This window comes from Anabrus simplex, chromosome 1 (assembly GCF_040414725.1).
Source record: "Anabrus simplex isolate iqAnaSimp1 chromosome 1, ASM4041472v1, whole genome shotgun sequence".
Lineage (NCBI taxonomy): Eukaryota > Metazoa > Arthropoda > Insecta > Orthoptera > Tettigoniidae > Anabrus > Anabrus simplex.
The window spans coordinates 432,666,943-432,681,081 of NC_090265.1; the positions used below are offsets into that span (position 1 = coordinate 432,666,943).

The window sequence follows — 14,139 nt, forward strand, 5'->3', positions numbered from 1 at the left end:
GTGGTCCCGCGAGCATTCTAATTAAATCACGTTGTAAAAATCTTGCATTATCCATTCCTCGAAGAAACGATTTCCGGGATCCACCGTCCAGAAATTTCAGTCCCATCAACGCTAAATTCTCGATCACGCGACTTTGATGAAACTGTATCTTACGAAAGGACGGCTACGGCATATTTACGGATCTTTTGATGTTGGCGTCCTGTCATTGCGGTAATTTGAGAAAGTACTGTACTGGAAAAGCGATCGGCGGTGAACTTGCATAAGGGATCATCTTAGCATCGCATTCGGGTGGTATTGTTTAGAGAATCCTTGGAAATCATAAAGCAGAGAGTACCCACAACAATTGGAAGGACACAGAGTGCCATTTAGACACCTCTATTTGAAGACGGAATGAGTTTCATCAAATATTCGTACTTGCAAAGCGTCTACATCATGTCCAGGATTAGATTTTTATTTTTTACTTTTTTCAAGCGTATCGCCTAACAGGTTTTCAGCATTTCCCTCAGGGCACTGTAGAGTCACTGGGCTTTCAGGCAGGAATCAAAACTGCTCCTTCTTAAGTACCGGTAACACAAATTTAGCATTTTAGTGTTATCGTATATGATTATGTTATCGAGACCAGAACAGATGTTGCACCTTACATACATAAAGCCATGGGAGGTTTGGGGATTGCCTATTACTGTTTTCGTCCTAATATAAGATTAGGAATTTCAAGTTTTTGTATCATTTTGCACTCGTACAGACTTTTACAGCGAGCGCACTCTCCCGCTGAGCTCAAGGTCGCGAATAATCGTAATTTTGGAAGTGTTAATGATATTTTTTCTCTTTCCAATTTGATTGTAATTAGTGACGGGCAGAATTGAATATAATGCATTCGTGAACTTGAGGATCGATACTTACATTCGAGACCATATTCAGGAGTTCAATATAACCTTTAAAAGTCGATGTAGGCCTAATTTACGCGGTACAAGATTTCCATAAACTGACTAGGAACAGTATACCGGTGACCAAATTACAATGGAAGATACTTAAAAAAGAAAGAAAAAAAAAAAGAAAAAAGGGATTTCACCATCATGTTGGCTTTTGTATCTAATGTGCTTCATTTTATTAGATTAGAGAATTAGAAACTATTTGTGGTCTATTGTTGTTTGGCTTGACGTTACGGGTATTAGATTTTTAGAAGAGTTTGGCTGATCAAAGTTGCTGAACTGAAAGAAGTTTTCAAAGGAATCTGACAAAGTTTTCAGAGGAAACTGACGAAGTTTCCCCGGTAAAACTGAATGTAAAGTTTCGAGATTTTTAAGTTGCGTACCGGTAATTAATGTTTGAAGCCAGCCCCGTGGTCTAACTTGCCTGCCTCTCACCCGGAGGGCCCGGGTTCGATTACTGGCCAGGTCAGGCATTTTTACCTGAATATGAGGGCTGGTTCCAGGTTCACTTATTCTACGATTACCTTTAATTGAGGAGCTATTTAATGGTGAGATTGAGACCCTGGTCTAGAGAGCCAGAAATAACGGCCGAGAGGATTCGTCACACTGACAATGCATCACCTCGTAATCTGCAGGCCTTCGGACCGAGGGTGGTCACTTGGTAGGTGGAAGGCCCATTAGGGCTGTAGTTTGGTTTGGTTTAGGGACGTTTGTAGATTATAAGTATACATATTTCATTTTTGTAATGTTTAGCCAAATTGTTGATGGTTCATTCTTTCCCGCATTTCCCGTTTTCCCGTGTTGTACGGTTTTTTTTCCATGGTCCCTCCAAAAACGGAGAATCGAGGTTCCACTGTACTATACATGTAACAATCAGCAGAAAAATAATAAAAACTTGATGTTTGTTTTGTACATTTCGATTTAGTAGTGATATATTCACTATGAACAATTAAGACTTGTGCCAAGTGAAGTGGTCATGCATGTTAACATGCTATGGCTATGGAGCCTGCATTCGGGAGACAAGTGGGTTCGAAATCCATTGGCTGTCCTGAGAATTCTGTGGTTTCAAATTTTCAACTCCAGGCAAGTGCTGGAACAGTAGCTATTCAAAGGCCACAGCGATTCCTTCCACCTCCTTACCGCCTTTCATTCACGATCATTCATTTTACTTTCATTACCTCCACAAACGAAGCTGGTGTCAGAGAGGGCATAAAAATATGCCATATAATTTCATCTCACCTTGTTCCTGACACCATACCAGGAAATGGGACTAACGGGTATAGTCTTTTGTTAAATTTACACCTTTTTCATAGTTTCTGGCACTGTGGCCTATTATGTCAACCATTTCACTAAGAGGTCAACACTTTCTCAGAACCCTATCAAAAGTATGTATTGTACAGTAAAGCTGAACATTTCCATAGCCTATGTTTCAATTTAAAAGTGACTTGGTAGTGAGAGTACAAATGCCTGCATCATTGAGCATTTCAAGTATTTGGAACACTACAGCAGGTGAGAGCATAGCTCAGCACTGCCATCCAAGAAATACAATCAGCACCAGAAGTTAACTGCGATCCCTTAAAGTGTTGCCTGTGTGAAAAGTACAGCATGCTAGTGTTTTCATACAATACCAATGCACATATGGATTTATTTTAAAAACACATGCCTGTTAGGAGAGATTTAATTGGAAATTCTACAGGCTGTTGTGTGTCCATATCTACAATAAAGAGCATTCGACTTTAGAAGTGTTAAGTATCAATAAACAGTATGAGATTTTATCACGGACCTAAAAAAATAATCTATTACGGATGTCTGCTACTGAGGAGCCCATTCACAGAAATTTCACTGTAGTATATTTCATAGCATATGCTGTGACTGAGGCGTGCTCTGCCAAGTTGTGATAACTTACTTTTATCATTAATTTGTTAATACAAGTCGCTTTAAAAACATACTCACCTCATTTGTGGATCTTCATGCATTTCAAACTCTTTCTTGATTGCATCCATGCGACCATGCATATCCATCAACTTACAGAATATTTCAGCCTCTATATCATCCTTATCATCAACCTCTCCCTCTAATCTTTCTATATTATAATTAAGCGAACGGGCTTCCTGAAGTAATGACTGAATATGTTTCACCATTTCAAGAGACACTCTTCCAGACTGCATATCATGGTACCTGTATGAGTAAACAATAAAATTCCAGTTTAGTCAAACCTTGAACTAGTTATTATTGAAGGCTATCTGAACGAGAAAGCTGCCTTGGTGAATTAGTGGTAGTGTGAGCAAATTTACAGATTCAATCTTAGCTGAGATAGTCTATTTTTGAAGGACGGGCAAAAATACTGGTACTCCGTATCTTTGTTGGCATGTTGAAGACCTCTTATGGTGCATTCAGAATCTCCCAACAAAACACAGTATCATACTTACTCGCATATCAGCCTTTTTTTGCCAATTCACAGTCCCAGAATATTTGGTGTGGCTATTATGCGAAACATTTTCCGACAAATTTTTTAAAAAGACCTGGAGATATATTGCAGCCATTTAAACTATCATTAGAGATGTACTGACATAATAACAAAGAGATGCTGCCTTACTGTCAGTACGACTTTTGACTTGTACAATATTACAACAGGGGCTGAAACCAGCACATCGACCATCAAATCAAGCAAGGTAAATATTGTGCAAAAACACAGTTAAAATGAGCAGTGATTTCAATACAAATTCACTGAAGGCTGTGATAGAATTTAATGGTGTAACATTATGTATGAAGACTGAATGGGAGCAGATGGTGATGCTGTTGCTTTTTACATCATGTGGTGTGGAAATATTAATTGGAATTTTATAATATCTAGCCTGTATGTGCTAACTCCAATTACTTGAAACAAGAACCATGTGCCTTTAAAACAATAACTGCACTACATGCTGAGATAACAACCTAAACTGTAGTCAGCTCGATAAACATCTGGGAGATATGCGTGCTGTGATCACATCCCTGTGCTGAGCTGGCAGTGTGTCACACATTTACAATTGTCACATGTTACTGATACGATGCTGTCAGTAACACACAAAAGTAATCAATACTGTTAAGTTTAACATACTAGCTGATGTACCCATGCTTCATTACGGAATTCTACACTGTATACAGAAATCTAGGTTAGGTAGTGACACATCATGTGTAAAATTGTACTAAATTGCATAGTTCTTAACTTTACCCTAGAAACGCAACGGTAATTCACCAAACGACTTTTCTTATGTGAAGACTGGGTTAGGGAATTTTCATTCATTCTAGTTACATAGTTAGGATTTTATATAGTTATGTAGAAAACCTAACAATTTAACAGGGACACTGTAATATGTGGTTGCCAGCCATTAAGGATTTACGTAGGTAGTTCCCTTCCCTGTCCCTTCACTAATGTTATTTTGTTTCGGTGTTTTCCAAATTCGTACATTCCTCATAGCCAGATGTTTCATTCCAGGCTTGTGTCTGTGTCATACTTTCATATGTGACTCCCTCTCAGACTGAGGGTGAGGACATGAGATTGATTTTGATTTGATCGCATCAGAATTGACCTAAACAGCTGTAAATGAGATACAGTAGAGAGACTGCACTGTTTAACTTTACAAAGGTGAAAAATGAGAGTATCCTCCTAATTCAATACAATAAATATTCCGTCATTAGACGGAGTAAACAAATTCAAACATGTTTCGGCTCGTTTGAGCCATCTTCGGTGAAAAATGAGGGGAGATTTGAAATAATTTACATAATATAAGTTGAAAAATTGCTAAAAAACATAATGGAGCAAATGAAAAAACAAACAAAAGAGAGCCTAGAGGGAAACAAAATTAGCACAAATATACAATATTTACATCAATATGCGGAGCAAAAAACAACTCACTGCGACAAAATTCAGTGAAAAGGTGTTAATTTAATATCTTGTAATGCACTGTTTAAGTTAGGTATGTTATCTCTAAGTGTCCGGATAGTGTCAGAAGTTCTACAAAGGGGGGAGAAACCAGGAAAGCTTGCAATATTATGGATATTTGAAAGTGTGTATGTAATGAGCTTTATTATCATAATGTTAAATTTCGTACATTTGTTTTCTCCATGTTTTTATTCATGTGTAGTACGATCTGTTTGGTGTCTCCAAAAACTGTAAAAGTAGTTAGTGGGACGTAAAACTAATAATAATATTATTATTTGTTAGGTATGTTGATGAGTTAAAAAAAAAAAAAAATCATGATTGGATTGTGGTTTCTTTCACGTTTTAAACCTACTCCTCCAAAAAAATATGTATATTGGTCTGAGTTACGAGATATTAAACAATCACACTGTTAATGAATTCACCTGCTGTATATTAATAACAACAAGAAGTTATATTAATAAAACCACCTTTCCAATACACAATAGTCCTTTATATTTAGGATAAAACCATTAATAGAAATTGCAAGTAGGACATGTTTCGCTCAATCTTAGTGAGCATCATCAGCTAAAGATAACTTAATCCATGGTTGGTCAGGGTCCTGATCCTGGTATATATAACAAAAAAACGTCTAATATTACAATCAACTTGTGAAAGTTTAGATTTTATAATTCCACCTTTACAATACTGTAATTGTCTTTATTACAAGGACTATATTAAATTACACTCGTGAAACATGTTTCGTCCTCTTATAGGACATCTTCAGTCACAAATACATAACATTAAAAATAAGGCAAGGACACATTAAAATAAGTAAATGCAAAGTCTTCGTATACTGTGACGCGGCGTGATAGCGTCTTGTCAATCTTCAATGTTAAAATGGTGCGGTGTGAACATGATATGAAGCATGAAGTCCAATTAAAATCATACGTAAAAACTGTTGTTCAAAACAACGAATTCTCAATTATAAAACTCCTTAAGTGGCTATGCAAATAAAATTATGTGCATATTGTACATAAAACAGTGTTCTGGTGATGCCACATTGTAATAGATTTCTTGATTAGGAGGTGGAGTTATACTGATGCAAGTTGAACCTGATTGTATGTTGACAATAGGGGCCTAAAAAGAAAAAGAAAGAGAAAGAGAAAATATGAATGAACTGAAGAATAAAATGCCGTTAAAATGTGATCTAATACACTTAGGCGCAATAGTAAGAGAACTGAGACTGATTCTCCCTCATCTAAGGATCATAATAATCAGACTCATTCAACCATTACTGTATTTCAAGAGCCAGTTATTAATCTTTCAGAGACTTGTTTTGATAAGTCCGAAATAAGTGTTATGGAGAAAGGTCCCAAATTCAATTGGCCCGTTCAATTTAAACTTAAAGACGCGATTACGATCACGGCGGAAGCCGAAAGTGCAATACAAAAGTTACCGATAGAGAACCAAACAGAGACGAGATTTAATATAAAGAAAAAACTTTCTAATTTAATAAATAATAACAAAGATAGACTTTCTACACATCATAATCAAACAATAGATTCATTGAAACAGAAAATTAAGGAGAATGGTTTGATTGTGACTAAGGCGGACAAGGGGAATGCGACGGTCATTATGAATAAAGAATCATACATACAGAAAACCGAAACCTTTTTCGCAGAGAACTCGTTTAAAATGATAAAAAAAGACCCGACGAATATCATTCGGAGAAACTTCTTAAACAATCTTCTTTCATCCTTAATGAAAGGGAGTCTCAAAAACTTATTAATATGAACCCGGATATTCCGACGGCTAAGGCACTACCGAAGGTGCATAAAGAGAATATACCTCTAAGACCCATCATTAATTTCAGAAATAGCCCTATATATAAGACGTCTAGATTTATACACAATTTCTTAGAAAACATTATAGATTTGAGGGTAATAGGTCTATTAAGAATTCCAAAGAATTTTGCGATCGTATTAAAGATTTAAACATACAATCGAAACATAAGATGTATTCATTCGACGTCAAAAATATGTTCTCGAATATTCCAGTATCAAAAACGATAAATCTTGTAAAGAATAATCTACTTAAATACAGTAATTTGAGTAGGCAAGAGATAGCCGATTTTATAAATATTTTGGAGTTCGTCGTCGCTAATAATTACTTTACTTTCAACGGTCAAATATATAAACAGGAAGGTCTTCCTATGGGGAAATTTATATGGATTTTCTTGAAAATAGCAAAATTAACAATATTAAAGGAATAATAAGCTGGTTGAGATACGTAGATGATATGTTTACAATAATTGACCATAGCATTACTAATGGACAGGAGGTATTAGAACAATTAAACAATATGGATTCACATATTAAATTTTCTTTCGAAAGTGAAAATAATAAAGCATTAAACTTTCTTGACATTACAATTATTAATGACTCTAATAAACTTAGGTTTAAAATATTTAGGAAACCTACTCAAACGGCAAACGTAATTAAACAAAATTCTGTACACCCGGCAGCACATAAGAGGGCCTCCTTTTATAGTATGAATGATTTATAGAGCTTATAATATACCCATGTCAGAAGCAGATCATAAAAATGAATTGGATACTATTTATTTTATAGCAAAAAGAAACGGGTTCAACAGGCAATTTGTAGATAAAATTATTAGCAAAATTGAGAAAAAATCATTTTCCACATTAACCAAGGATACCAAGGCATTACAATGTTCTAAATACCTTATTCTAAAGCTACAGCCAGTTTGCCCTATATAAGAAAAATTGCATTGTGTGCATCTGAGTCTATATATTCCTGAGTTTGAGAATCTGTCATAAATTGTATTAACGGAGTTGGAATTGAAAAAAATATTACAGTTGGTGTTGCGGGTCCGGTATGCAATGTTAATATTGTGCTTTTTTAATGGTTTAGTGACACTGTGAATAGATGGGTTGGTGAAAGTAAAAATAGCAAAAATTTTTTTTTTTTGGGGTTTTCTTTGGGAACTAATGTGGTTGTACTCTTTGATCTAATTTTACCTATGATTCTGGTGATCATATCAGGTTTATAAACATTCATCATGGCTAATTCTTTGATGAAACGTAGCTCTTTTTCTCGATTAGCATTAGAAAGAGGAATGTTCACGGCCCTGTGAACCAAGCTGTAAAATGTAGCCTGTTTATGGGAGTGGGGGTGTAAGGATTTGCTTTTTATTGTTACAGGAGCGGCAGATGGTTTCCTGTAAATTTGGTAAATAAACTTAGCTTTATCTCTAGTCAAAGTTAAGTCTAAAATGTTTAAGGAGTTGTTGACCTCGTCCTCTTTAGTAAACTGAATATTGTGGTTAAGGTTGTTAAGGAGCCTGAGTACGTTGTCACTATTATTCAGTTGTTTATCTATGATCGCGAACGTGTCATCCACAAATCTTAGCCATCTCTGTTAATACAATTTACGACAGATTCTCAAACTCAGGAATATATAGACTCAGATGCACACAGTGCAATTTTTCTTATATAGGGTAAACTGCCCGTAGCTTTAGAATAAGGTATTTAGAACATTATAATGCCTTGAAACACAAAAAGCTTCCGCCATGAGTATTCATATGAGGGACACGGGGCATAATTTCAGTACTATCGATCAATATATGCAAATACTCAAATACATAAATAAAAGCAGTCTAATGACCGGCTATGAAAATGCTTACATTTCCTTGGACCGGTACTTTAATAAAAATAGTAATTTAAATGATGTCTCGGACATTAATAGCCCCATAATTGAGCAAATCCCCAATGTAATTGCTAACTTTGGAATCAATGCTAAAAATTTCATGAAGATTTTCCATTATAAACATGCTTTCAATCTTCCTGTAGTAACAACAGCAACAGTAGCCACACCTACAACGCCTCCTAGCACTGCATCCCCTCCAATGGCTGATAACTCGCGTAACGTCCCGCCTTCCTTCCCCTTCCTGCTATCTTCCCCACCTCTACGATCGCATTCGTACAACACACGTAGCAGCAAGTCAGTGACCATCAAACCTCCGTAACAACCAAGGGACTAATCTCCCCTCAATTAACACACGGGTAAGCGCCTTCAATTATTTCCTTACAGTAGTACAGCCTTTAAATTCCAGCAACTGACACACATACTGTTCTTTTCTCTTCTTTTTTTACAGGATACACCCGATTTATGTCTTTTACCCACGAGATCAGTAGTTCTCCATTTGAAGTCCAATATTAACATACTACTACATAAATAATGTTTGAAACACAACGCGAGGGAGTCCCATAAGGTTATTTACGCCGATCCAGACGACGTTTTATCCATCAGTGCTGTTCGTTTTTCAACCAATATATGTGATTTTAACATTCCTCATCATGTTTATTTTATGAAACATCATAGTTCATTACAAGAGCTCACCCTTATGTGAATAACTGTATTTAATCACAAACAGTCTAATGCCATTGAGCGAAGATTATTATGGTCATTGTTTTATACGAACAATTAATCACTACATATTATAGTAACATTTTCAAGTCATTCATTCCACTTACATTTTAAGCAATTTTAAAGATCAATATTTGTTTTAATAGACATAATATAATCTTACTGATTATTTTTAAATTGTTAAAATTCGTATTTTATAATTGTAATTTTAGACGTTTTTTCATTATATATACCGGGACCAGGGCCCTGACCCACCATGGATTAAGTTATCTTTAGCTGATGATGCTCACTAAGATTGAGCGAAATATGTCCTACTTGTAATTTCTATTAATGGTTTTATCCTAAATATAAAGGACTATTGTGTATTGGAAAGGTGGTTTTATTAATATAATAACTTCTTATTCTGAAATCCAATATGGTTTTATAATGAGATTCATAACTTAATAACAACAACCGTAAATATTTCTTAACTCATTCCGAGGTGGTGTCACTCTTTATGGCACGCCCCTAATGGAGGTGAGCTACATGTATGATTTTACTGCATACCAACATTCCTGCCATTCTTAACACGTTCAGTACCTGCTTCTGAGCGGGACACTTGAATGCCTGGACCGGGCATTTTCATGCCCGGCCCTCTAGATGTGAATCACTTAATACAATTTACAATTACTCCTAAACTATAAATGTTAGAAAAATGATACTTTGTGCTTACTTCTTGTAAATATTTAAGGTGTGATATCTGGTGTGACAGGTTTCAAAATACCGTATTTCACGGCATAATCGTCGCCACCGCGTAATCGTCGCATCCTTTATTTTCAATACAAAAATCGGACTTTAAACCTTTAATTACATAATCGTCGCACGTCCAAATTTTGTTCACTAATCTGGTTAAAAGGTAAATGGAACTGCAACGTAAGTTGCACATAAATGCGCAATTTAAATACGTGTATGGCTTATGGGCAATTTGGCAACACAGTCACATTTGCGACATGTTGCACAACGTATAAATAAATAATACTGGTATATGTACGACGCATGGCTTACCGGTAGACCATCGGCAGTTTGACAACGTGGTCGCGAGACAGTGTACTATTTATTCACCACCTACATATTATGAGTTCCCATTTGAAATACGTAAGGATGTAAGTTATCGCTTATCGGCAACGTCGCCAGGAAATACCGGCTAGGTAGGTTGAATGGACCTCGAACCAGCCCTCAGATACAGGTAAAATTCCCTGACCCGGCCGTGAATTGAACCCGAAGCCTCCGTGTAAGAGGCAAGCACGCTACCCCTACACCATGGGGCCGGCTCCTGTGTTATTGCGCACGAAGTGAAATCCAAGACGATAACGCAGATTTCCACGGAATTATTCAGCCGAATTATTTACGATGTCTCAGTTGTCATCGCTAGACTCTTATCTTACTACTACGTCATAAGTGACCGGGCATGGGATGAAAACTTTTATCCAAGCAGTCAAGATAATTATTATCCAATGCTATTAAAGTTTTATTTTATAAATTCGTCAGTAATGTAATGTAAAATCATCAATAACTGGGAAGAAATATTAACCTAATTACCGCATGTTTAAAAGAAATTGAAATAAATGAATGTTTGTTACTGACGTCTCGGAATACAGTCAACAATACAGTAGATCTACACCGCGCTAGCTAGAGCTCCGGTATGCGAGCTTTGCGCAAGCGCAGTAGTGTGTCGCAACCAACGAGCTAAACTGATAAATTGTTGCATGCTTCCTTGCTGCCTAACAGTATTGGCTGCTCTGGAATGGACAGATCACAGATGCATTTATTTGTTTCAGATTTACGTGATTACTGTAGACATGTGTGCGTGAGAATTTAAGTTTTTAATTTGTGTTTTGGGTGTTTGCAGAAATAATTTGTTTTAATAGTGAACAATTACGGAAAGTCATTTATATCGCAAAACATTAACGTGTGAAGCATTTATAAGCGATTATCGGTAAATATAGAAACTATTCTGCGGAAGCTAAGCGTAATTGCCTTCGCTGAACAGCGCGGGAACAGAGCTGCAGAAAGAAAATTTTCTGTGAGTGAAAAGTTGGTGCGTGACTGGCGGAAAGTAAAAAACAAGCTAAAAAGCACAAACCCTTCTAGACGCGCGTTTAGAGGTCCTAAAACAGGGAAGTTTCCTATAATTGACAAAGAAGTGTTTAGGTACGTCAGTGAAATACGTAACAATGGCTGCAGTGTATCATATGAAATGTTACAAATTAAGGGACAGGAGGTAGCGCGCAAACACAACATACCGGTAACTCAGTTTAAGGGACTCGTGGGTGGATTAAGGGGTTCATGCGACGACACAATCTGTCAGTGCGAAGGAGAACAACACTAAGCCAAAAGTTGCCTGCTAATTACACGGACAAGATTGTAAATTTTCACCGATTTGTCATACGTTTGCGCAAGGAAACTTCGTACTTGCTTTCTCAAATCGGTAATGCCGATCAGACTCCAATCTTTTTTGATATGCCTCACAACAGCACTATTGCGCTAAAAGGATCACGGAGTGTATTAATGAAAACCAGCGGTAGTGAGAAGTTGCGATGCACGGCAATGCTAGCCATTATAGCTGACGGGAGAAAGTTGCCGCCTTACATCATTTTCAAGAGGAAAACGATGCCTAAGAATATACAGTTTCCCCGTGGAATTCATGTACGAGTGCAACCAAAGGGTTGGATGGACGTAGAACTCATGCTGGACTGGGTTAAAACTGTGTGGAATAGAAGACCTGGTGCACTACTAAAACAACCAGCTCTGCTTGTTTTAGATAGTTTCCGAGGTCACCTCGTGAACGAAGTGAAACAAATTCTCACTACAAATAAGACACGACAGACAGTCATTCCTGGTGGCCTAACATCTGCTTTGCAGCCACTAGACGTATGTGTTAATAAACCCTTTAAAGACCACTTACGTCGATTTTACGAGTGGATGATGAGCGGCGATCAGCAATTGACGCCCGCCGTAAATATCAGGCGTCCACCCTTGGACTTGTTATGCTCGTGGGTGAAGAAGAGTTGGGATCTTATACCACCTGAACTAGTCTCCAAGAGCTTCAAAAGGACTGGGATTTCGAATGCACTAGACGGTTCCGAAGATGACGCAGTGTGGCAGGGAGACGAAGAATCTGATACTGGTATTAACAGAGGCGAGGACGGCGCATCAGATAGCGAAACCTGCGATAGCGACACCGAAGATTTGGAATAAATTGCGTACCGGTAAGTCCGCATTTCACAACAAAGCGATAATTTTTTGCAAGTGCAATATTTTAACTTTAATAGTCAAATTAATGACAAATTAACTTAATACGTTCATTTTTATTTTCAGGTTGGAAAAACGTTCGCCGAATTGTTGCGAAAAATTATGAATTTTGTTTTAGACTACTTTAATTATTTTGATGTATAAACGCGAGTATTACGTGCATCTTAAATTTGTATCAATACAATTTAGTTATAAATACATTTTTTGAGTAATACAAATACTGGTATTAAATATTCATCGTATAATGGTCGCACCCTACAATTTTTTTCGAAAATTTTGGTATAAAAAGTGCGACGATTATGCCGTGAAATACGGTATGTCTAATTTTATACAGCTTATCTGTATTTTCGGCATAATGATTACTGTCACCGAAGTGAAGAAATGAAAGAATATGAAGGAAGCGTATTCGGAACACTGTTTTAGAAAATATTGGAGTATGAATAACAGGGTCTTCGGTCCAGTACATTTTTATATCAGGATTTTGGACTAATCGGTTTCCGTGACTGCATGATCGAATTCTTTGTGAAAGGCCGGGGCGCTGCACTTATCACTTGACTCATGTATAGATTGGTCTGCTCACACACATACTGATAAAATTCGTCATTCATTAAAATACTCACGTAATTCAAAATATCCTGCTTATTTTCTATTTGAACTTTTATACCTGAATTGTCTGTAAATGGTGGAATGGGTGGACAATAACTAGGATGATATGTATCAGGCACTTCACTTTTCTCTATAAGCCTATCGGATTCGGGAATCGGTATTTCCTCGTCACTCTCATTTTCACTATCTGAGTCTATTTCAGGAATAAGTTCATCACCAGAATAATCATTGTGAACAATATCTAATAATTAATCTTCCGTATAAAACTTTGCATTATAAGCCATTATATTACACTCGGTAAGAATGACATGCACTGCATTGGAATCTCAAGTACCGACTTGACACGCGAGGAAGTTCTGAGATTTTCCAGCTAAAACTGCTGAGATAAACATGAGCCCACTCAACGCGAGGGTTATCTCAACAAGGTCAACCAACTTCCTGCTACAACCAGTAACGCTGACTAAGGTGTAAGAATGAATAGATGACGAATATAAACAGCATTGCTTCACGCGGAACATTAAACGTCTTACGCCGTCCACGGCCCGCAGCATAAGAGCAAGCTTGAACGTCTTACGCCGTCCACGATCCGCAATGAGTTAAATCTCTGTCAGTACCGGGAATTGAACTTGGGCCCTCGAGAACAGCAGATAATTGTGCTAAATGTTGTGCTGGCGGACATTCATAACTGTAAAACACAGATACATCGCATGACTGATGCATGTCTGCAATGCGTGGGTCGGACATACGATACTGTTTACCTATCTGTGGAACGTCATTGGAGCTGCAGTACACTACAGAGGTGGACATTTCTTAACTACAAAACACAACTCTGAAGTGTGTTTTCAATGCGTGGGTCAGACGGACGAAACTATTCACTGATTTGTGCGAGGTCATTGGAGCTGCCGTATGGCCTATACCAGCTTTGAAGCAGAGTTGTCCTACTCTGACGAATTACAGTGGG

General features: G+C 37.2%; 2 protein-coding genes across 6 annotated transcripts in view; one reads left to right on the plus strand and one right to left on the minus strand.

The window, feature by feature from the left end:
• The window catches only part of LOC136856909 (protein nessun dorma), a 210,385-nt gene that overhangs the window by 161,964 nt on the left and 34,282 nt on the right, over positions 1–14,139 (minus strand). For 4 of the 5 annotated variants that reach the window (XM_067135148.2, XM_067135145.2, XM_067135147.2 and 1 more), the window contains exon 5: positions 2,883–3,107. The exons of the other annotated variant lie outside the window; for it this stretch is intronic. In XM_067135148.2, the coding sequence (XP_066991249.1) occupies positions 2,883–3,107 (225 nt within the window). The remainder of the gene's footprint in view (positions 1–2,882; positions 3,108–14,139) is intronic. 5 annotated transcript variants of the gene reach the window in all.
• Positions 1–14,139, plus strand: part of LOC136856912 (apoptosis regulatory protein Siva) — a 136,339-nt gene that overhangs the window by 51,647 nt on the left and 70,553 nt on the right. The gene's annotated exons all lie outside the window — the stretch shown is intronic.